Raw genomic sequence first — 23,040 nt, 5'->3', positions numbered from 1 at the left:
TGGCTTCCACCACCAACTCTAGTCATGTCTGCATACAACTACAAGCACAGACATGTACATGTAATTTAAATAATGATGATCTTATTAACATTTTTTAAAAATAATATATTTTGTTGAAATATTATAAGCGTTAAGACAAGGGAAAATGTCCTCATTTGTTTGATAGAAGCAAATACACTAACATCTCCATTGTCATTTCCAGTAAGAACTTGGAATGAGGTAGACACAAACTGTACCAGGACTTTAAATCCAGAAGTGTTCAAAACACAATACACAGCTAAGATTACAAAAGGGGTCAAGGGAGCTCCAGTGGCCCAAACCTGCCCAGGGAAGACTTGAGCAGTTGCTTTAGCCTGGAAATGTACACTAAATCTTCATTTATGTCTTCACAGTTTTGGTTGGTGTTTGGTTGAGAACGTTTGCTCTATTTATCAAATCTTGGCGAAGAAAAGCTTGTTTTGTTTAACAAACCATGTGTGCCTCTGCCTTCGGGGTTGAGGATTCTAAGATGACTACTGATCAGTTACTTTCTCTATCATTTAGAAACTATCAATCCTAGCTTTCTGTCTGGTGAGAAACTGGATGAAGACTCTATGGGAAAAACATGGGAAAGTCTCACCCCTAGGGGTGGTAGTCACACTGCAGTTTGGTCAAAGTATGCCAGGGTCAGTGAGAAGTTAACATTTTATTCTTATGTGAGTCCAAGAAAAAGATCAATTTTTCTTAAGTGCAGATGGGATAGCTTCCAAAAACCAACAGTTGTTACAGAATGTTAGGGTCTAAGTGAAAAATGAACCAGGTTATCTATTGAGTAATACATGAATGTAGTGTGTGCCCTTTAGTTTGTGTAATATTGAAAGCAAGCTGGAGTAATTTGAGAAAAAACTGAATTGAGTTTAGGTAAGGTCATGGAACCTTGTAATTGATTGAGGACATTGAGTATAAGGTCATGGCTCTATATATGTACGTAACTGTATGATATTACAAACAATAAAGCAAACTAATACACTGTCCATAAACCAGTGTTGGATATCAGTTGTGAATCGTTTATTATAATTCATATGATACCACTCATTATTTTTAAAGTAGAAAGAGGCTTTATTGGGCTTTGGATATCTACTATCAAGAGAGGATCCTGTGCTTGAACATTGGTCTCTGGCATGTGACCCTGTTTTCTGAGGTTGTAGAAAATCTGAAAAACATAACCTAGCAGAAAGAAGTAGGTTATAGGAGATATAGGGACTGCTAACTGGGTGTAACCATCTTCCTCAAGTCTCTACTGCCTCACTGACCTTAATCCTTTCCTGTCTGGAGGACAGAAAATAAAGAAAACCAGTGGACTGTGCCCAGCCCTCATTGGTCCATTTCAGCTCTGATCTCAAAAGGAACCATTGTGAGGTCATTTACTTCCTTAGTTACTGAAAACACATCCTGTCTATACAGGGCATTAGCTGTTCATTGGTGGCTGGGTTGGTTGGTTGGTTGGTTGATTGGTTGGTTGGTTGGTTGGTTGGATGGTTGGTTGGTTGGTTGGACAGCAATTGCTTTTATTCAGCTAGCCACTGAACTTGGATATTCATGAATTGTTGAATCTGAACACAGTGAGTTTTTCTCTATATTCCTATATCTCACTTTAGACTTGTTGTCTGTATTTAAACCAAGTCTCTCTTCCTGTATATTTTTGTTTGGATATTGAATAGGAGAATTTTTCTTTGTTGATTTGATTTATCACTTGATTTTACATTGTCATATTTTACATGTATTTATTCCATGAACTAATTTTGAACAATAGTTTATGATAACTAGACAGCACCAACAATCTCCTAATGGTATTTCCAGACATATACATGAAGAACTTTGACCATATTCCCATGATCACACTTTCCCTGGCTTGTCCCTTTCAGGTTCCTCAGTTTTTCCATTTTAGTTTGTTCACTTTCTTTCCAAGTGCTGGCCCAATTGTTTCAAGTTCTCCTACTCAGAGGACTGATAGGCTACATTGGGTGGTCTATTAAGAAAAGGCACCAACAGGTCTCTGTGATTTAGCAGGAAGCCTCCCCCTAGCGGGTTAACTTGGGATCTTCCTTGCAGTGCAAAAGTCATGACCCTATGCAATCTACATGCTTAGATCCTAATTTTTTGACGATAACTATGAAAGTAGGTAGATGAATAGAATTCAAGGACAGAATAGATATAAGTCTAAGAAGATCCACTTTTATACTGCCAAGAAGAACCTTCCAAAGTAAGACATATGATACTATGACCCTTCATTTACCTGGGTCATTCTGTTGGCAGCTGTCATTCCATTGAATTGCTATCTTCTATCTTGAGGAGAACAAATGTGACTCTGAAGCTAGTGTGGTACCAGGCACAGGAGGTGGGGCCAATAATGAACTTGAAGCAAAGGAACAAGCATGGGCCTTTGAGTCCTGCTGGTAAAACAGCTTAAAGTACATGTCCAGGAAAAAAAGTACCTAGTGCTGGAATGGTCTGCCCAGCATTCCACTGGACTCACTCAAACAACATTTAGAGAAAGAGAGGGAATTTTATATTGACAATGTGCCTCTCCAAATTTCCAAACCTAGGCTTGAATAAAACTACTTCCACCATTCCTATAGTTTTTATCTGTTAGTGGAATGGGAGTGGAGAACAGAACCTTTCAGGATCCTTTTTGCTTTCCATGACATTGCTGAGGAAGGAGGGTTATATTCCCTGGGACATTCAAAAATCTAACATCTGATTAGAGACCTAACAAGTAGGACTTTGAAACCCATGGCTGGACCATACCTGTACCTCCGTTTCATTCTTTGAAGGTTTAGCTTGTTAGCATTGCTAGGAAATGCTTTGTGTGCAATGTGTACACATGTGGTGCTTCTACATGACTATGAACATTTCAAGAGGGAATGTCCTTCCTTGACCTCTGCTAAACTGCAGTCCATTTCCTTTGGCATCTGTCATGGAGTTGGTTCTTAGTGAGTCCTGTCAGATTCCTTTAATGTGTAAAACTGATGAGTTGTGGTGAGAGGGGATAGCAGCATACATTCAAACACATGCAAATGGCTCACAAAAGCCCTTGCACCTCTGTCATTAATGTCATAATCTCATGTGTAAGCCCAATGGGTCTAAAGTTACTTTCTAGAGCTTTGGGAACATAGATCAAGCAAAAATACATAGCAGCCACTTCTTTCTTTCATTTCGCATGTTTGTTTTTGTTCCATGACACAGACGCTCCTGGACCACAGGCTGGAATCATCATTTCCGAGTAGCCAAAGATTACTTGAAGTGATGATCTTCCTCCTCCACTTTCACAAATTTTATAATTAACATGGGCTCATCTTTATGAGACTATCCTGACTTTAACTTTGTCCTATGTCTGTCAGAGGACCCTGAGGAACTCTCATCACTCTGGGTCCAGGTAGCTTACCCAAGTCTAGATTTTTCTTATCTGACTGTTTTGTGCCAATTCCTACTTCAACTTTCAACCCCAATTCAACAGCAGTAAGATGTGGATACACAGGAAACTGCTACAGGGCACAACATGTCACCTGCACCAAAGATACACTGATCTCATACTTTTTCTTGACCCTCTGGGAATACATACACAGGGCCAGTTAGAATTAGAAAGCAGCCTTGGTACATAATTAATTTGTTGGGTACTTGTCCTTGCCTTGCTAACATCCTGATGCACAAGTAATCAACTTCTGTTGTTTTGAAGGTCAAACAGAAGGCATTTTGTTTGAGAGCAGAAGGACCCAGAGTTCCAGAACAAGGCACCATCTACTACATCAGTTGTTTATAGGTTCCTGGCTTAGGGGTGTTTACTTGATCATTTGGAACATATCAGCTCACTGTTTCTAGATCTTGAGGTTTGTTCAGAAGTCTCAAGCCTGAGGGCAGGCAATATGGGATTAATGGTGTCATATTCCTCTCAGCCCCCAAAATGGTAGTCTCATGCCCAGGGGTGCAATGAGTATAGCATTTTGTCACAACAATCAAGGTAGTCAGGACTTACAATCCTTTAGCAACCACTTGTCGGAGTTCAAAAAGTAAATAGAATACATTGAATGTGGACATGAATTATTACAAACTTATGAAGTCTGGGGTCCATGTGAAAAGCAAGACAATGTCCATCAACTTGCCATTGAATATCAGAATCCATTAAAAACTGGAGTGCCAAAGCTCTGGCGTCCATTGTCATTCTCAGGATTCCTTGTTTGATCATTAATGACAAAAGTGTCCTTGTTAAAGATGGAGTGTTAAGTGTTTGAACATTGTTCCCATTAGGTGGTGTAATTTGGGGTTAATTATGGTCCTTGGGCAGGGGTACAAGTAGGAAGAAATGGGTCACTGGGTAACACTGGGGACAGACTCTTGAGTCAAACCTGCCCTCTAGTGCTCCAATGACCAAGACTAGCCTTCCTGTCCATGGAGACAGAAGCAGAGGAGAAGCAATGGACCGTGCCTAGCCACAGTGTTGGCTGCTCTTTGCTCTAACCTCCCAAGGAACCCTGTGACAATGGATAGACACCTGTCTACTTACAGCTCTGATTGAGGTTGCATTCTGTCCTTACAGGTACAGAAGCTGTTGCTTGGCTGGAAAGAAATTAGAGTTTGAAGACACAGAAATTAGACTTGGACATTCAGGAGCTGTTGGACCCTGACATAGTGAGTTTCTCCAACTTTGGACACTTCAACTTGCTCTTTTTGACTTTGGTTTCTGTATTTGCTGGCTTGAGTTATGCATTTACATTTCCATGTTTTTTATTATCTTCTATTTCACGTTTTATTAAATTATGTTTGTTTGCTAAGTTAGAGTATTCTATTTTTTCACTTCATATGTATGACAGTTTTGCGTCCACATATGCCTTGAGTACCATATCCCAGATGCATTCTGTGGAGGTCAGAAGAGGGAGTAGGGTTTTCTGGGTCTGGAGTTACAGGTGGTTGTGAGTCTCTCATACGATCCCTAGGATTGGTACAATAACATATTCACATAGCATAACTCAGTTGTTTAAGAAAATAAAATCTCTCTATACCTGTCTATAGTTCCACTTCCCCGAAATCTGATTCCGTTGCTAACCTGACAGCTCATGTTAATAAAATTATATAGAAAGACTTGTATCACCATTTTAAGTGGTGTATACCACCTGTGAGTGTGCTGTATAGGTGCGCTTAGCGTCGAGAGGTGTCGTAACCCCTGGAGCTGGAGTTAGGGTAGCTGTGGGCACCTGTGTTCTGAGAACCACCTACAGGTCCATAGCCTGAGTAGCCAAATTTGGGAACTCCAGAAGCAGATCGCCATCCTGCACAGTATGGGTTTTCGGGGATCTGTTCTCTTTACACCTTCTCTTGAAGCTGATATTCTAGATGCCTCTACTCAAAGAGAATGCTGAGATCAGGAGAGAGGATGGTGAGCTTTTCCAATTTAGTGGCTTTTAGTATCTAGGATTCTCTCAGTTTGCAGTTGGTGCCTGACAACTGCCTCTATGTCATATTTTGCATCTGCTCCTTTGCAGTAGGTCCTTGTCCTTCCCTTCCCAATATGTAAAGTACATGTCTAGATTGTCTGATGTTTTTCTGAGCTTTTTTTCTCATCTCTTTAATGTAGGAATTTGAGCGTATCAACATGTTCTGGGGCCTGTTTTTAAATGTCTGTTTTATTTCTCATTGCAAGTTTGCTTCTAGCCATATAAAGGAGGGCCTGATCATGGAGCAGGACCCAGAGAGCCGAGACTCTATCGAGAACTTTACCACTGACTATAAGATCATAAGAACCCTGGGAAGGGGACGATTTTCAGTCGTAAAAATGGCCTACCACGTCCCAACCCTCACCTGTGTAGCTATAAAAGTTCTCAAGAACACCGAGAAGTGCTCCTCAGTGATGAGCAGGGAAGTTGACATTCTAAAGTCCCTGGGCCATCCTCATATCATCAAGGTGGTCGAAGTGGTCCAGACAAGAGAGGCCACCCACCTGGTCATGGAGCATGCCTCTCAGGGAGACCTACTGGACCGAATCCGGGAATGTGGATATTTAAAATCGTGGGAGGCCCGAAGAATGTTTAGACAGATATTAGAGGCAGTACAATTCTGCCATGACAATAATATTGTCCACCGAGACATAAAGGCCAACAACATTTTGATAGACGGAAGGTGGAATGCCAAGCTCTGTGATTTTGGCCTAGCTGCGAAAACACTTCCTGGGCAGAAGCTGATTGATTTCTGTGGCACGCTGCCATACTGTGCGCCAGAATTCTTTGAAGCTGAGGAATATGAGGGCCGCCCATTTGACGTATGGAGTGTAGGTGTCCTCCTCTTCTTCATGGTGACTGGGCACTTGCCTTTCCTAGGCAAGTCATTTGCAGAGGTGAGGAGAAAAATCAGTTCAGCCAATTTCAGCATTCCGCCTCACGTTGCCAACGATATTTTCAATGTTATAGTGGAAATGCTGATGATAAATCCCAGCAGGAGGCCCAGCATCCAGCAAATTATGATGCGCCCCATGATCAAAGACAGCCAGGCCTACTCACCACCGACATCCATACAGACGTTCACAGGAACACCAAGCCCTAGCACCATCAAAGCCATGAGAGTCATGAGGCATACACCTGAGAAAAGCACTGAGTCTCTGATAGACCAAAATATCAATGAGGTGCTGGCAACATACTTGATTCAACAGCACAAGCCACTCAGGAAAGTCTGCACACACCACCAAGTGGAGTCAGGTCTAGAAGATCTTTACTCCTTCCCTCGTTTTCTTAAGAGAAAGGGACCTCTTCTCTCCTCCTTCACCTTGTCCTCACATTCATCCAATATGAGGGAGAAGAAGGATAGGAAGAAATCCAGGAAGGTTGTCAGAAGGCATGCTGTAGGCTACCAGCAAACAAGGACCAACACTCTCCAGCTCGACCTCCTGGACTATCCTATAGCTGAAGAATTCAAGGATAACAGGCTGCAAATCAGGAAGACATTCTCAGACTCCAAGACTGTGTTTTCTTGTAGTCTAACTGAACATATCCAGTCACCTCGACTTCAATACACCTATTCCACCACAGCAGACAGGAATGTGTCTTCCTTCATACCGCCACATGATTTCTGTGCATCACTGCAGACACCTAAGGGGATAAGCCTTGCAGGCTGTTCTGGAGATACCTGGCAGAGAGAGACAGTTGTGGACGAAAACACCTTCATCAAGGAAGAGGCCATGGTTCATGAAGATACCGTCACTAGTGGCCAGCCACAAGTGCCTTGCCCAGCTTCCCGTCGGGGATGGCGTTACCACTGGAAGGGGTTTAAAAAAACAATTAGTAGAAGCCTTCGAAACCTGTGCTGCTGTCTGCCACCACCATCGGAAAATCAAGTCTCCTGCAATAACTTGGCTCTCAGGAAGAGGGGAGAACATTGTGTCACCCACAGGACCAGGTGGGTGCATGTCCTCATTCATTTCATCCATATTCCCATTTGTCCTTTGTGTCAAATGAGGATGGTCCTTGAGGCACATAGAAACTTGACAAACTATAACTACAGAAGGATTAAGTCCATAGAAACCCCTGAGGGTGATCTGATGCTTCCTGAGTCATAAGGGGAATCAGAGACACTGATTAAAGAAGGACGAGAGGGAGGTGGGGGCATGCCCAAATGGGGCAGAGAGTCCTAAGACAACCAGTGGGGTGCTATGGCTCTTTATAGAAGGCACAGGAAGTTCTCTGTTTTTCAAAGACACCAAGAGCCTCTTTTCTGTGTCTTTTTCTTTTCAAGTCCTGAAGAACAGCAGCCTCAGCTCCCTGGCTTTTAAGCCAGTGGTGGGGGTTGGCCTGGCTGAAGATTATACAGTCTCAGAGGTGCCAGGCCAGACGTCCAGGTGACTGTGTGCTTGCAGGCCCCTTCTCCAGAGGAAGAGCTGTCCACACCACAGCAAGGTCTCTCCAGGTAAAGCCCCAGGCAGGAAGGCCTGCCTTTTCACTGTGTCTTGCTCAGAAGGGAGGGATGAAGTAGAACAGTGCCCTAAATCTGTCCGTGGATCAGTAGCCCTCTACCCTCTCTTCTAGCATAGGTAAACATCAGAGATTGTTCTGTGGGACTGTACTGTTCTTTGCTTCCTGTTTCTTGCACAGAACATGGTCTTCATCATGAAGTAGACTTCTCAGAAAAGTCTCCCTAGTCAGCCCATCAGACCTGAGCTAAAATGGGTTCCCAGGTTGAATATGAGGCCTGTATGTCTCCTGTGAAGGGAATCCTTCTGTCACACTTTGACCAGACCCTCACCCACCCCTACTGCCCTGCAAAAGATATCACAGTTTATATTGCTTAAGTCCTCAGACCCAACTCAGGGTAATGCTTACAAAACCCATACTGTGGAGTGACTCCCAAGGCAGCTGTGCCCTCTCTCTCACCAGTTCTGCCCTGTAATTACTCACCTCTCTATGTTTGCTCCCTCAAGGCCAACTTTCAAATGTGTAACAGGATTCCTACCTGTGTCACAGCCTCCTCGAAGGAGGAGGGACAGGTGTTATGAGCAGAGTCAAAAGAACAACTTAATGATGGAGAAGCAAACTGGTGTGGCCCTAGCTCATGCCAGCTTCCGGCCTCCACTGGAGTATGCATTCCACTGGATAAATCTACCCAGGCTGCTTCAGTTAACCTGAGAATTTGCACACTGCTTTTTTATGCCCAGTTAAACAGCCTTGCAATTCCTTTGTGAGAGCTTCTGGGAAGCTTTCCCTGTCCCTCCTACTGTTACATTTGTTAAGATATCATCTCCTGTGTTCTTTTTAACTAGACTGAATCAACATCTTCCACAGCATGAGGTGTACAGAATATCATATGACTGACATGGAGGGTCCCTCTGTCCCAATGTCCCTCTTAATTTATTCAAAGAACATCAAGGATCCTGGCATAGTAATCCTGCAGTGATATGTGCTGAGTTTAACAGCATGTCCCTATAGTTCTCCACCCTTGTGATCACATACATATTTCTCATGTGCTTTATCCCCTGAGCTACACGAAATTCTCTTAGGACAGACAATCTCTCTCTCTAATTTGAGGGGAAAGGACATTATATTCCACTCTGGAGCAAGAAGAGCATCATATGACCTCGTGTATATGAACCCACAACGCACAAGTCTGGGAAAGTTCATTAAAGGGGTTCTTTGCTGGCCTCTAGCACTGAACCAGGTTAGCTACTCAGACAAAACCAAGGAAAACCTCTCACAGACCCTGGCCAGCCTAGGTTTTAAGAGTTGGCCTCACACCCTGATGATTCCTTGTCATCCATACCCTGATTTTAGAAGCCCTGGAGTCTATATCTCTGTCAGTGTGTCTGTCTTTACTTTTACATAAACTACTTCCATTCAGGTGGGTCTCAATGGATTTTCTTATACTGGACTCCTAGAGAGCCATGTACCCCTCAGGATGGTCTTAAGTGGAAAACACAAAATAGAAACATCAAATATAAAATCCCAATTGATGGAAATAGATTCACAAAATTAAAAACCAACAGATGAAAAACACTAACCACTCCAATAAAAATCCTTAATATATCACTCTTTTTTTTTTTATTAACTTTAGTATTTCTTATATACATTTCGAGTGTTATTCCCTTTCCCGGTTTCCAGGCAAACATCTCCCTCCCCCCTCCCCTTCCTTATGGGTGTTCCCCTCCCAACCCTCCCCCCATTGCCGCCCTCCCCCCATAGACTAGTTCACTGGGGGTTCAGTCTTAGCAGGACCCAGGGCTTCTCCTTCCACTGGTGCTCTTACTAGGATATTCATTGCTACCTATGGGGTCAGAGTCCAGGGTCAGTCCATGTATAGTCTTTAGGTAGTGGCTTAGTCCCTGGAAGCTCTGGTTGCTTGGCATTGTTGTACTTTTGGGGTCTCGAGCCCCTTCAAGCTCTTCCAGTTCTTTCTCTGATTCCTTCAATAGGGGACCTATTCTCAGTTCAGTGGTTTGCTGCTGGCATTCGCCTCTATATTTGCTGTATTCTGGCTGTGTCTCTCAGGCGCGATCTACATCCGGCTCCTGTCGGTCTGCACTTCTTTGCTTCATCCATCTTGTCTAATTGGGTGGCTGTATATGTATGGGCCACATGTGGGGCAGGCTCTGAATGGGTGTTCCTTCAGTCTCTGTTTTAATCTTTGCCTCTCCCTTCCCTGCCAAGGGTATTCTTTTTCCTCATTTAAAGAAGGAGTGAAGCATTCACATTTTGATCATCCGTCTTGAGTTTCGTTTGTTCTAGGGATCTAGGGTAATTCAAGCATTTGGGCTAATAGCCACTTATCAATGAGTGCATACCATGTATGTCTTTCTGTGATTGGGTTAGCTCACTCAGGATGATATTTTCCAGTTCCAACCATTTGCCTACGAATTTCATAAACTCGTTGTTTTTGATAGCTGAGTAATATTCCATTGTGTAGATGTACCACATTTTCTGTATCCATTCCTCTGTTGAAGGGCATCTGGGTTCTTTCCATTTTCTGGCTATTATAAATAAGGCTGCAATGAACATAGTGGAGCACGTGTCTCTTTTATATGTTGAGGCATCTTTTGGGTATATGCCCAAGAGAGGTATAGCTGGATCCTCAGGCAGTTCAATGTCCAATTTTCTGAGGAACCTCCAGACTGATTTCCAGAATGGTTTTACCAGTCTGCAATCCCACCAACAATGGAGGAGTGTTCCTCGTTCTCCACATCCTCGCCAGCATCTGCTGTCACCTGAGTTTTTGATCTTAGCCAATCGCACTGGTGTGAGGTGAAATCTCAGGGTTGTTTTGATTTGCATTTCCCTTATGACTAAAGATGTTGAACATTTCTTTAGGTGTTTCTCAGCCATTCGGCATTCCTCAGCTGTGAATTCTTTGTTTAGCTCTGAACCCCATTTTTTAATAGGGTTATTTGTTTCCCTGCGGTCTAACTTCTTGAGTTCTTTGTATATTTTGGATATAAGGCCTCTATCTGTTGTAGGATTGGTAAAGATCTTTTCCCAATCTGTTGGTTGCCGTTTTGTTCTAACCACAGTGTCCTTTGCCTTACAGAAGCTTTGCAGTTTTATGAGATCCCATTTGTCGATTCTTGATCTTAGAGCATAAGCCATTGGTGTTTTGTTCAGGAAATTTTTTCCAGTGCTCATGTGTTCCAGATGCTTTTCTAGTTTTTCTTCTATTAGTTTGAGTGTGTCTGGTTTGATGTGGAGGTCTTTGATCCACTTGGACTTAAGCTTTGTACAGGGTGATAAGCATGGATCGATCTGCATTCTTCTACATGTTGCCCTCCAGTTGAACCAGCACCATTTGCTGAAAATGCTCTCTTTTTTCCATTGGATGGTTTTGGCTCCTTTGTCAAAAATCAAGTGACCATAGGTGTGTGGGTTCATTTCTGTGTCTTCAATTCTATTCCATTGGTCTATCTGTCTGTCTCTGTACCAATACCATGCAGTTTTTATCACTATTGCTCTGCAATACTGCTTGAGTTCAGGGATAGTGATTCCCCCTGAAGTCCTTTTATTGTTGAGGATAGCTTTAGCTATCCTGGGTTTTTTGTTATTCCAGATGAATTTGCAAATTGTTCTGTCTAACTCTTTGAAGAATTGGATTGGTATTTTGATGGGGATTGCATTGAATCTGTAGATTGCTTTTGGTAAAATGGCCATTTTTACTATATTATTCCTGCCAATCCATGAGCATGGGAGATCTTTCCATCTTCTGAGGTCTTCTTCAATTTCTTTCCTCAGTGTCTTGAAGTTCTTATTGTACAGATCTTTTACTTGCTTGGTTAAAGTCACACCGAGGTACTTTATATTATTTGGGTCTATTATGAAGGGTGTCGTTTCCCTAATTTCTTTCTCGGCTTGTTTCTCTTTTGTATAGAGGAAGGCAACTGATTTATTTGAGTTAATTTTATACCCAGCCACTTTGCTGAAGTTGTTTATCAGCTTTAGTAGTTCTCTGGTGGAACTTTTGGGATCACTTAAATATACTATCATGTCATCTGCAAATAGTGATATTTTGACCTCTTCTTTTCCGATCTGTATCCCTTTGATCTCCTTTTGTTGTCTGATTGCTCTGGCTAGAACTTCAAGAACTATATTGAATAAGTAGGGAGAGAGTGGGCAGCCTTGTCTAGTCCCTGATTTTAGTGGGATTGCTTCAAGTTTCTCTCCATTTAGTTTAATGTTAGCAACTGGTTTGCTGTATATGGCTTTTACTATGTTTAGGTATGGGCCTTGAATTCCTATTCTTTCCAGGACTTTTATCATGAAGGGGTGTTGAATTTTGTCAAATGCTTTCTCAGCATCTAATGAAATGATCATGTGGTTCTGTTCTTTCAGTTTGTTTATATCATGGATCACGTTGATGGTTTTCCGTATATTAAACCATCCCTGCATGCCTGGGATGAAGCCTACTTGATCATGGTGGATGATTGTTTTGATGTGCTCTTGAATTCGGTTTGCCAGAATTTTGTTGAGTATTTTTGCGTCGATATTCATAAGGGAAATTGGTCTGAAGTTCTCTTTCTTTGTTGTGTCTTTGTGTGGTTTAGGTATAAGAGTAATTGTGGCTTCGTAGAAGGAATTCGGTAGGGCTCCATCTGTTTCAATTTTGTGGAATAGTTTGGATAATATTGGTATGAGGTCTTCTATGAAGGTTTGATAGAATTCTGCACTAAACCCGTCTGGACCTGGGCTCTTTTTGGTTGGGAGACCTTTAATGACTGCTTCTATTTCCTTAGGAGTTATGGGGTTGTTTAACTGGTTTATCTGTTCCTGATTTAACTTCGATACCTGGTATCTGTCTAGGAAATTGTCCATTTCCTGAAGATTTTCAAATTTTGTTGAATATAGGTTTTTATAGTAAGATCTGATGATTTTTTGAATTTCCTCCGAATCTGTAGTTATGTCTCCCTTTTCATTTCTGATTTTGTTAATTTGGACGCACTCTCTGTGTCCTCTCGTTAGTCTGGCTAAGGGTTTATCTATCTTGTTGATTTTCTCAAAGAACCAACTTTTGGTTCTGTTGATTCTTTCTATGGTCCTTTTTGTTTCTACTTGGTTGATTTCAGCTCTGAGTTTGATTATTTCCTGCCTTCTACTCCTCCTGGGTGTATTTGCTTCTTTTTGTTTTAGAGCTTTTAGGTGTGCTGTCAAGCTGCTGACATATGCTCTTTCCTGTTTCTTTCTGCAGGCACTCAGCGCTATGAGTTTTCCTCTTAGCACAGCTTTCATTGTGTCCCATAAGTTTGAGTATGTTGTATCTTCATTTTCATTAAATTCTAAAAAGTTTTTAATTTCTTTCTTTATTTCTTCCTTGACCAGGTTATCATTGAGTAGAGCATTGTTCAATTTCCACGTATATGTGGGCATTCTTCCCTTATTGTTATTGAAGACCAGTTTTAGGCCGTGGTGGTCCGATAGCACGCATGGGATTATTTCTATCTTTCTGTACCTGTTGAGGCCCGTTTTTTGACCAATTATATGGTGAATTTTGGAGAAAGTACCATGAGGAGCTGAGAAGAAGGTATATCCTTTTGCTTTAGGATAGAATGTTCTATAAATATCCGTTAAGTCCATTTGGCTCATGACTTCTCTTAGTCTGTCTACATCACTGTTTAATTTCTGTTTCCATGATCTGTCCATTGATGAGAGAGGGGTGTTGAAATCTCCCACTATTATTGTGTGAGGTGCAATGTGTGTTTTGAGCTTTAGTAAGGTTTCTTTTACGTATGTAGGTGCCCTTGTATTTGGGGCATAGATATTTAGGATTGAGAGTTCATCTTGGTTGATTTTTCCTTTGATGAATATGAAGTGTCCTTCCTTATCTTTTTTGATGACTTTTAATTGAAAATTGATTTTATTTGATATTAGAATGGCTACTCCAGCTTGCTTCTTCTGACCATTTGCTTGGAAAGTTGTTTTCCAGCCTTTCACTCTGAGGTAGTGTCTGTCTTTGTATCTGAGGTGTGTTTCCTGTAGGCAGCAGAATGCAGGGTCCTCGTTGCGTATCCAGTTTGTTTTTTTTTTTTTGTTTAATTATCTTTTTTTTTTTTTATTAACTTGAGTATTTCTTATATACATTTCGAGTGTTATTCCCTTTCCCAGTTTCCGGGCAAACATCCCCCTCCCCCCTCCCCTTCCTTATGGGTGTTCCCCTCCCAACCCTCCCCCCATTGCCGCCCTCCCCCCATAGACTAGTTCACTGGGGCTTCAGTCTTAGCAGGACCCAGGGCTTCCCCTTCCACTGGTGCTCTTACTAGGATATTCATTGCTAACTATGGGGTCAGAGTCCATGGTCAGTCCATGTATAGTCTTTAGGTAGTGGCTTAGTCCCTGGAAGCTCTGGTTGCTTGGCATTGTTGTACTTTTGGGGTCTCGAGCCCCTTCAAGCTCTTCCAGTTCTTTCTCTGATTCCTTCAATAGGGGACCTATTCTCAGTTCAGTGGTTTGCTGCTGGCATTCGCCTCTATATTTGCTGTATTCTGGCTGTGTCTCTCAGGCGCGATCTACATCCGGCTCCTGTTGGTCTGCACTTCTTTGCTTCATCCATCTTGTCTAATTGGGTGGCTGTATATGTATGGGCCACATGTGGGGCAGGCTCTGAATGGGTGTTCCTTCAGTCTCTGTTTTAATCTTTGCCTCTCCCTTCCCTGCCAAGGGTATTCTTTTTCCTCATTTAAAGAAGGAGTGAAGCATTCACATTTTGATCATCCGTCTTGAGTTTCGTTTGTTCTAGGGATCTAGGGTAATTCAAGCATTTGGGCTAATAGCCACTTATCAATGAGTGCATACCATGTATGTCTTTCTGTGATTGGGTTAGCTCACTCAGGATGATATTTTCCAGTTCCAACCATTTGCCTACGAATTTCATAAACTCGTTGTTTTTGATAGCTGAGTAATATTCCATTGTGTAGATGTACCACATTTTCTGTATCCATTCCTCTGTTGAAGGGCATCTGGGTTCTTTCCATTTTCTGGCTATTATAAATAAGGCTGCGATGAACATAGTGGAGCACGTGTCTCTTTTATATGTTGAGGCATCTTTTGGGTATATGCCCAAGAGAGGTATAGCTGGATCCTCAGGCAGTTCAATGTCCAATTTTCTAAGGAACCTCCAGACTGATTTCCAGAATGGTTTTACCAGTCTGCAATCCCACCAACAATGGAGGAGTGTTCCTCGTTCTCCACATCCTCGCCAGCATCTGCTGTCACCTGAGTTTTTGATCTTAGCCAATCGCACTGGTGTGAGGTGAAATCTCAGGGTTGTTTTGATTTGCATTTCCCTTATGACTAAAGATGTTGAACATTTCTTTAGGTGTTTCTCAGCCATTCGGCATTCCTCAGCTGTGAATTCTTTGTTTAGCTCTGAACCCCATTTTTTAATAGGGTTATTTGTTTCCCTGCGGTCTAACTTCTTGAGTTCTTTGTATATTTTGGATATAAGGCCTCTATCTGTTGTAGGATTGGTAAAGATCTTTTCCCAATCTGTTGGTTGCCGTTTTGTCCTAACCACAGTGTCCTTTGCCTTACAGAAGCTTTGCAGTTTTATGAGATCCCATTTGTCGATTCTTGATCTTAGAGCATAAGCCATTGGTGTTTTGTTCAGGAAATTTTTTCCAGTGCCCATGTGTTCCAGATGCTTCCCTAGTTTTTCTTCTATTAGTTTGAGTGTGTCTGGTTTGATGTGGAGGTCCTTGATCCACTTGGACTTAAGCTTTGTACAGGGTGATAAGCATGGATCGATCTGCATTCTTCTACATGTTGCCCTCCAGTTGAACCAGCACCATTTGCTGAAAATGCTCTCTTTTTTCCATTGGATGGTTTTGGCTCCTTTGTCAAAAATCAAGTGACCATAGGTGTGTGGGTTCATTTCTGTGTCTTCAATTCTATTCCATTGGTCTATCTGTCTGTCTCTGTACCAATACCATGCAGTTTTTATCACTATTGCTCTGTAATACTGCTTGAGTTCAGGGATAGTGATTCCCCCTGAAGTCCTTTTATTGTTGAGGATAGCTTTAGCTATCCTGGGTTTTTTGTTATTCCAGATGAATTTGCAAATTGTTCTGTCTAACTCTTTGAAGAATTGGATTGGTATTTTGATGGGGATTGCATTGAATCTGTAGATTGCTTTTGGTAAAATGGCCATTTTTACTATATTATTCCTGCCAATCCATGAGCATGGGAGATCTTTCCATCTTCTGAGGTCTTCTTCAATTTCTTTCCTCAGTGTCTTGAAGTTCTTATTGTACAGATCTTTTACTTGCTTGGTTAAAGTCACACCGAGGTACTTTATATTATTTGGGTCTATTATGAAGGGTGTCGTTTCCCTAATTTCTTTCTCGGCTTGTTTCTCTTTTGTATAGAGGAAGGCAACTGATTTATTTGAGTTAATTTTATACCCAGCCACTTTGCTGAAGTTGTTTATCAGCTTTAGTAGTTCTCTGGTGGAACTTTTGGGATCACTTAAATATACTATCATGTCATCTGCAAATAGTGATATTTTGACCTCTTCTTTTCCGATCTGTATCCCTTTGATCTCCTTTTGTTGTCTGATTGCTCTGGCTAGAACTTCAAGAACTATATTGAATAAGTAGGGAGAGAGTGGGCAGCCTTGTCTAGTCCCTGATTTTAGTGGGATTGCTTCAAGTTTCTCTCCATTTAGTTTAATGTTAGCAACTGGTTTGCTGTATATGGCTTTTACTATGTTTAGGTATGGGCCTTGAATTCTTTCCAGGACTTTTATCATGAAGGGGTGTTGAATTTTGTCAAATGCTTTCTCAGCATCTAATGAAATGATCATGTGGTTCTGTTCTTTCAGTTTGTTTATATCATGGATCACGTTGATTGTTTTTGATAGCTGAGTAATATTCCATTGTGTAGATGTACCACATTTTCTGTATCCATTCCTCTGTTGAAGGGCATCTGGGTTCTTTCCATTTTCTGGCTATTATAAATAAGGCTGCGATGAACATAGTGGAGCACGTGTCTCTTTTATATGTTGAGGCATCTTTTGGGCATATGCCCAAGAGAGGTATAGCTGGATCCTCAGGCAGTTCAATGTCCAATTTTCTGAGGAACCTCCAGACTGATTTCCAGAATGGTTTTACCAGTCTGCAATCCCACCAACAATGGAGGAGTGTTCCTCGTTCTCCACATCCTCGCCAGCATCTGCTGTCACCTGAGGTGAAATCTCAGGGTTGTTTTGATTTGCATTTCCCTTATGACTAAAGATGTTGAACATTTCTTTAGGTGTTTCTCCGCCATTCGGCATTCCTCAACTGTGAATTCTTTGTTTAGCTCTGAACCCCATTTTTTAATAGGGTTATTTGTTTCCCTGCGGTCTAACTTCTTGAGTTCTTTGTATATTTTGGAAATAAGGCCTCTATCTGTTGTAGGATTGGTAAAGATCTTTTCCCAATCTGTTGGTTGCCGTTTTGTCCTAACCACAGTGTCCTTTGCCTTACAGAAGCTTTGCAGTTTTATGAGATCCCATTTGTCGATTCTTGATCTTAGAGCATAAGCCATTGGTGTTTTGTTCAGGAAATTTTTTCCAGTGCCCATGTGTTCCAGATGCTTCCCTAGTTTTTCTTCTATTAGTTTGAGTGTGTCTGGTTTGATGTGGAGGTCCTTGATCCACTTGGACTTAAGCTTTGTACAGGGTGATAAGGATGGATCGATCTGCATTCTTGTACATGTTGCCCTCCAGTTGAACCAGCACCATTTGCTGAAAATGCTCTCTTTTTTCCATTGGATGGTTTTGGCTCCTTTGTCAAAAATCAAGTGACCATAGGTGTGTGGGTTCATTTCTGTGTCTTCAATTCTATTCCATTGGTCTATCTGTCTGTCTCTGTACCAATACCATGCAGTTTTTATCACTATTGCTCTGTAATACTGCTTGAGTTCAGGGATAGTGATTCCCCCTGAAGTCCTTTTATTGTTGAGGATAGCTTTAGCTATCCTGGGTTTTTTGTTATTCCAGATGAATTTGCAAATTGTTCTGTCTAACTCTTTGAAGAATTGGATTGGTATTTTGATGGGGATTGCATTGAATCTGTCGATTGCTTTTGGTAAAATGGCCATTTTTACCATATTAATCCTGCCAATCCATGAGCATGGGAGATCTTTCCATCTTCTGAGGTCTTCTTCAATTTCTTTCCTCAGTGTCTTGAAGTTCTTATTGTACAGATCTTTTACTTGCTTGGTTAAAGTCACACCGAGGTACTTTATATTATTTGGGTCTATTATGAAGGGTGTCGTTTCCCTAATTTCTTTCTCGGCTTGTTTCTCTTTTGTATAGAGGAAGGCAACTGATTTATTTGAGTTAATTTTATACCCAGCCACTTTGCTGAAGTTGTTTATCAGCTTTAGTAGTTCTCTGGTGGAACTTTTGGGATCACTTAAATATACTATCATGTCATCTGCAAATAGTGATATTTTGACCTCTTCTTATCCGATCTGTATCCCCTTGACCTCCTTTTGTTGTCTGATTGCTCTGGCTAGAACTTCAAGAACTATATTGAATAAGTAGGGAGAGAGTGGGCAGCCTTGTCTAGTCCCTGATTTTAGTGGGATTGCTTCAAGTTTCTCTCCATTTAGTTTAATGTTAGCAACTGGTTTGCTGTATATGGCTTTTACTATGTTTAGGTATGGGCCTTGAATTCCTATTCTTTCCAGGACTTTTATCATGAAGGGGTGTTGAATTTTGTCAAATGCTTTCTCAGCATCTAATGAAATGATCATGTGGTTCTGTTCTTTCAGTTTGTTTATATCATGGATCACGTTGATGGTTTTCCGTATATTAAACCATCCCTGCATGCCTGGGATGAAGCCTACTTGATCATGGTGGATGATTGTTTTGATGTGCTCTTGAATTCGGTTTGCCAGAATTTTGTTGAGTATTTTTGCGTCGATATTCATAAGGGAAATTGGTCTGAAGTTCTCTTTCTTTGTTGTGTCTTTGTGTGGTTTAGGTATAAGAGTAATTGTGGCTTCGTAGAAGGAATTCGGTAGGGCTCCATCTGTTTCAATTTTGTGGAATAGTTTGGATAATATTGGTATGAGGTCTTCTATGAAGGTTTGATAGAATTCTGCACTAAACCCGTCTGGACCTGGGCTCTTTTTGGTTGGGAGACCTTTAATGACTGCTTCTATTTCCTTAGGAGTTATGGGGTTGTTTAACTGGTTTATCTGTTCCTGATTTAACTTCGATACCTGGTATCTGTCTAGGAAATTGTCCATTTCCTGAAGATTTTCAAATTTTGTTGAATATAGGTTTTTATAGTAAGATCTGATGATTTTTTGAATTTCCTCCGAATCTGTAGTTATGTCTCCCTTTTCATTTCTGATTTTGTTAATTTGGACACACTCTCTGTGTCCTCTCGTTAGTCTGGCTAAGGGTTTATCTATCTTGTTGATTTTCTCAAAGAACCAACTTTTGGTTCTGTTGATTCTTTCTATGGTCCTTTTTGTTTCTACTTGGTTGATTTCAGCTCTGAGTTTGATTATTTCCTGCCTTCTACTCCTCCTGGGTGTATTTGCTTCTTTTTGTTCTAGAGCTTTTAGGTGTGCTGTCAAGCTGCTGACATATGCTCTTTCCTGTTTCTTTCTGCAGGCACTCAGCGCTATGAGTTTTCCTCTTAGCACAGCTTTCATTGTGTCCCATAAGTTTGAGTATGTTGTATCTTCATTTTCATTAAATTCTAAAAAGTTTTTAATTTCTTTCTTTATTTCTTCCTTGACCAGGTTATCATTGAGTAGAGCATTGTTCAATTTCCATGTATATGTGGGCATTCTTCCCTTATTGTTATTGAAGACCAGTTTTAGGCCGTGGTGGTCCGATAGCACGCATGGGATTATTTCTATCTTTCTGTACCTGTTGAGGCCCGTTTTTTGACCAATTATATGGTGAATTTTGGAGAAAGTACCATGAGGAGCTGAGAAGAAGGTATATCCTTTTGCTTTAGGATAGAATGTTCTATAAATATCCGTTAAGTCCATTTGGCTCATGACTTCTCTTAGTCTGTCTACATCACTGTTTAATTTCTGTTTCCATGATCTGTCCATTGATGAGAGAGGGGTGTTGAAATCTCCCACTATTATTGTGTGAGGTGCAATGTGTGTTTTGAGCTTTAGTAAGGTTTCTTTTACGTATGTAGGTGCCCTTGTATTTGGGGCATAGATATTTAGGATTGAGAGTTCATCTTGGTTGATTTTTCCTTTGATGAATATGAAGTGTCCTTCCTTATCTTTTTTGATGACTTTTAGTTGGAAATTGATTTTATTTGATATTAGAATGGCTACTCCAGCTTGCTTCTTCTGACCATTTGCTTGGAAAGTTGTTTTCCAGCCTTTCACTCTGAGATAGTGTCTGTCTTTGTCTCTGAGGTGTGTTTCCTGTAGGCAGCAGAATGCAGGATCCTCGTTGCGTATCCAGTTTGTTAATCTATGTCTTTTTATTGGGGAGTTGAGGCCATTGATATTGAGAGATATTAAGGAATAGTGATTATTGCTTCCCGTTATATTCATATTTGGATGTGAGGTTATGTTTGTGTGCTTTCATTCTCTTTGTTTTGTTGCCAAGACGATTAGTTTCTTGCTTCTTCTAGGGTATAGCTTTCCTCCTTATGTTGGGCTTTACCATTTATTATCCTTTGTAGTGCTGGATTTGTAGAAAGATATTGTGTAAATTTGGTTTTGTCATGGAATATCTTGGTTTCTCCATCAATGTTAATTGAGAGTTTTGCTGGATACAGTAACCTGGGCTGGCATTTGTGTTCTCTTAGGGTCTGTATAACATCAGTCCAGGATCTTCTGGCCTTCATAGTTTCTGGCGAGAAGTCTGGTGTGATTCTGATAGGTCTCCCTTTATATGTTACTTGACCTTTTTCCCTTACTGCTTTTAATATTCTTTCTTTATTTTGTGCGTTTGGTGTTTTGACAATTATGTGACGGGAGGTGTTTCTTTTCTGGTCCAATCTATTTGGAGTTCTGTAGGCTTCTTGTATGTCTATGGGTATCTCTTTTTTTAGGTTAGGGAAGTTTTCTTCTATGATTTTGTTGAAGATATTTACTGGTCCTTTGAGCTGGGAGTCTTCACTCTCTTCTATACCTATTATCCTTAGGTTTGATCTTCTCATTGAGTCCTGGATTTCCTGTATGTTTTGGACCAGTAGCTTTTTCCGCTTTACATTATCTTTGACAGTTGAGTCAATGATTTCTATGGAATCTTCTGCTCCCGAGATTCTCTCTTCCATCTCTTGAATTCTGTTGGTGAAGCTTGTATCTACAGCTCCTTGTCTCTTCTTTTGATTTTCTATGTCCAGGGTTGTTTCCATGTGTTCTTTCTTGATTGCTTCTATTTCCATTTTTAATTCCTTCAACTGTTTGATTGTGTTTTCCTGGAATTCTTTCAGGGATTTTTGCGATTCCTCTCTATAGGCTTTTACTTGTTTATTAATGTTTTCCTGTGCTTCCCTAAGTGTGTTCATGTCTTTCTTGAAGTCCTCCAGCATCATGATCAAATATGATTTTGAAACTAGATCTTGCTTTTCTGGTGTGTTTGGATATTCCATGTTTGTTTTGGTGGGAGAATTGGGCTCCGATGATGGCATGTAGTCTTGGTTTCTGTTGCTTGGGTTCCTGCGCTTGCCTCTCGCCATCAGATTATCTCTAGTGTTACTTTGTTCTGCTATTTCTGAAAGTGGCTAGACTGTCCTATAAGCCTGTGTGTCAGGAGTGCTGTAGACCTGTTTTCCTCTCTTTCAGTCAGTTATGGGGACAGAGTGTTCTGCTGTCGGGCGTGTAGTTTTTCCTCTCTACAGGTCTTCAGCTGTTCCTGTGGTCCTGTGTCTTGAGTTCACCAGGCAGCTTTCTTGCAGCAGAAAATTTGGTCTTACCTGTGGTCCCGAGGCTCAGGTTCGCTCGTGGGGTGCTGCCCAGGGGCTCTCTGCAGCGGCAGCAACCAGGAAGACCTGTGCCGCCCCTTCCGGGAGCTTCAGTGCACCAGGGTTCCAGATGGTCTTGGCTTTTTCCTCTGGCGTCCGAGATGTGTGTGCAGGGAGCAGTCTCTTCTGGTGTCCCAGGCTTGTCTGCCTCTCTGAAGGTTTAGCTCTCCCTCCCATGGGATTTGGGTGCAGAGAACTGTTTATCCGGTCTGTTTCCTTCAGGGTCCGGTGGTGTCTCTGGCAGGGGTCCTGCCGCTCCTGGGCCCTCCCCCACGGGAGCCCAGAGGCCTTATACAGTTTCCTCTTGGGCCAGGGATGTGGGCAGGGGTGAGCAGTGTTGGTGGTCTCTTCCACTCTGCAGCCTCAGGAGTGCCCACCTGACCAGGCGGTTGGGTCTCTCTCTCACCGGGTCTGGGAGCAGAGAGCTGCTGCGGGCCGGGATCCGCGGGTGTGGGACTTCCGGTAAACACAGAACGTGCCCGGTCCTAGAGAAATTCTGCTTCCGTGTGTCCCAAGCTCACCAGGCAGCTTTCTTGCAGCAGAAAATTTGGTCTTACCTGTGGTCCCGAGGCTCAAGTTCGCTCGTGGGGTGCTGCCCAGGGGCTCTCTGCAGCGGCAGCAACCAGGAAGCTAATATATCACTCTTAATTCTAACAGACTCACAGGTGTATGCTAAGGGAACATATTCCATGTACAATAAACAGAAGAAATTGGTTCTTATTTTCTGATATGTTTATGTAAATTAAGCATACTTTCACTTTTATTTCCGACATTTGTTTTTTTTTTTTTTCTATTTTGGAATAGTGTTGCTATGCTGGTTTTAGTGTTCACACAGTCAAACCTAAAATTCAGCTTTGTCTTCCTCTTGATCTTGCTGCCTCTGTTCCTCCTTTAGTGTAATGCTATGCTGTGAACATTTCTGTTTTCATCAAGTTCTCTTAAATCCCAACAGGCCACCTTGTAGCTAAAGATTACCTTGAGCACGATCCTCTTCTTCCTGTCTCTAATTCTGCAATGTAGAAGTTTCAGTTCTGAGCCACTCTACCCTGTCAAGTAACACAACTTCAAGGCCAGTATAGGCAAGAGGAAGTACCAGGCTGAGTGCAATCCTG

General features: G+C 41.6%; 1 protein-coding gene across 1 annotated transcript; it reads left to right on the top strand.

The window, feature by feature from the left end:
* Positions 1–1,033: 1,033 nt before the first annotated feature.
* Positions 1,034–7,926, top strand: LOC148000324 (sperm motility kinase X-like). Its single transcript, XM_087591905.1, has 2 exons — positions 1,034–7,419; positions 7,756–7,926. The coding sequence occupies exons 1-2, from the start codon at positions 5,627–5,629 to the stop codon at positions 7,790–7,792; spliced, it is 1,830 nt and encodes a 609-aa protein (XP_087448031.1). The 5' UTR covers positions 1,034–5,626; the 3' UTR covers positions 7,793–7,926.
* Positions 7,927–23,040: the final 15,114 nt, after the last annotated feature.

The sequence above is a fragment of the Rattus norvegicus genome, chromosome 17 (assembly GCF_021556685.1).
Source record: "Rattus norvegicus strain SHRSP/BbbUtx chromosome 17, alternate assembly SHRSP_T2T, whole genome shotgun sequence".
Taxonomy (NCBI): Eukaryota; Metazoa; Chordata; class Mammalia; order Rodentia; family Muridae; genus Rattus; species Rattus norvegicus.
The sequence above is the reverse complement of the archived record's forward strand: the minus strand, read 5'-3'. Positions and strand labels throughout refer to the sequence as shown.

What these genes read in the sequence shown, in the direction of transcription:
- LOC148000324 (XM_087591905.1), top strand. Translation starts at nt 5,627, where the DNA reads ATGTTCTGGGGCCTGTTTTTAAATGTCTGTTTTATTTCTCATTGCAAG. An exon ending in TGTGTCACCCACAGGACCAG is followed by an intron (nt 7,420 to 7,755) that starts GTGGGTGCATGT and finishes TTTCTTTTCAAG; the next exon opens with TCCTGAAGAACAGCAGCCTC.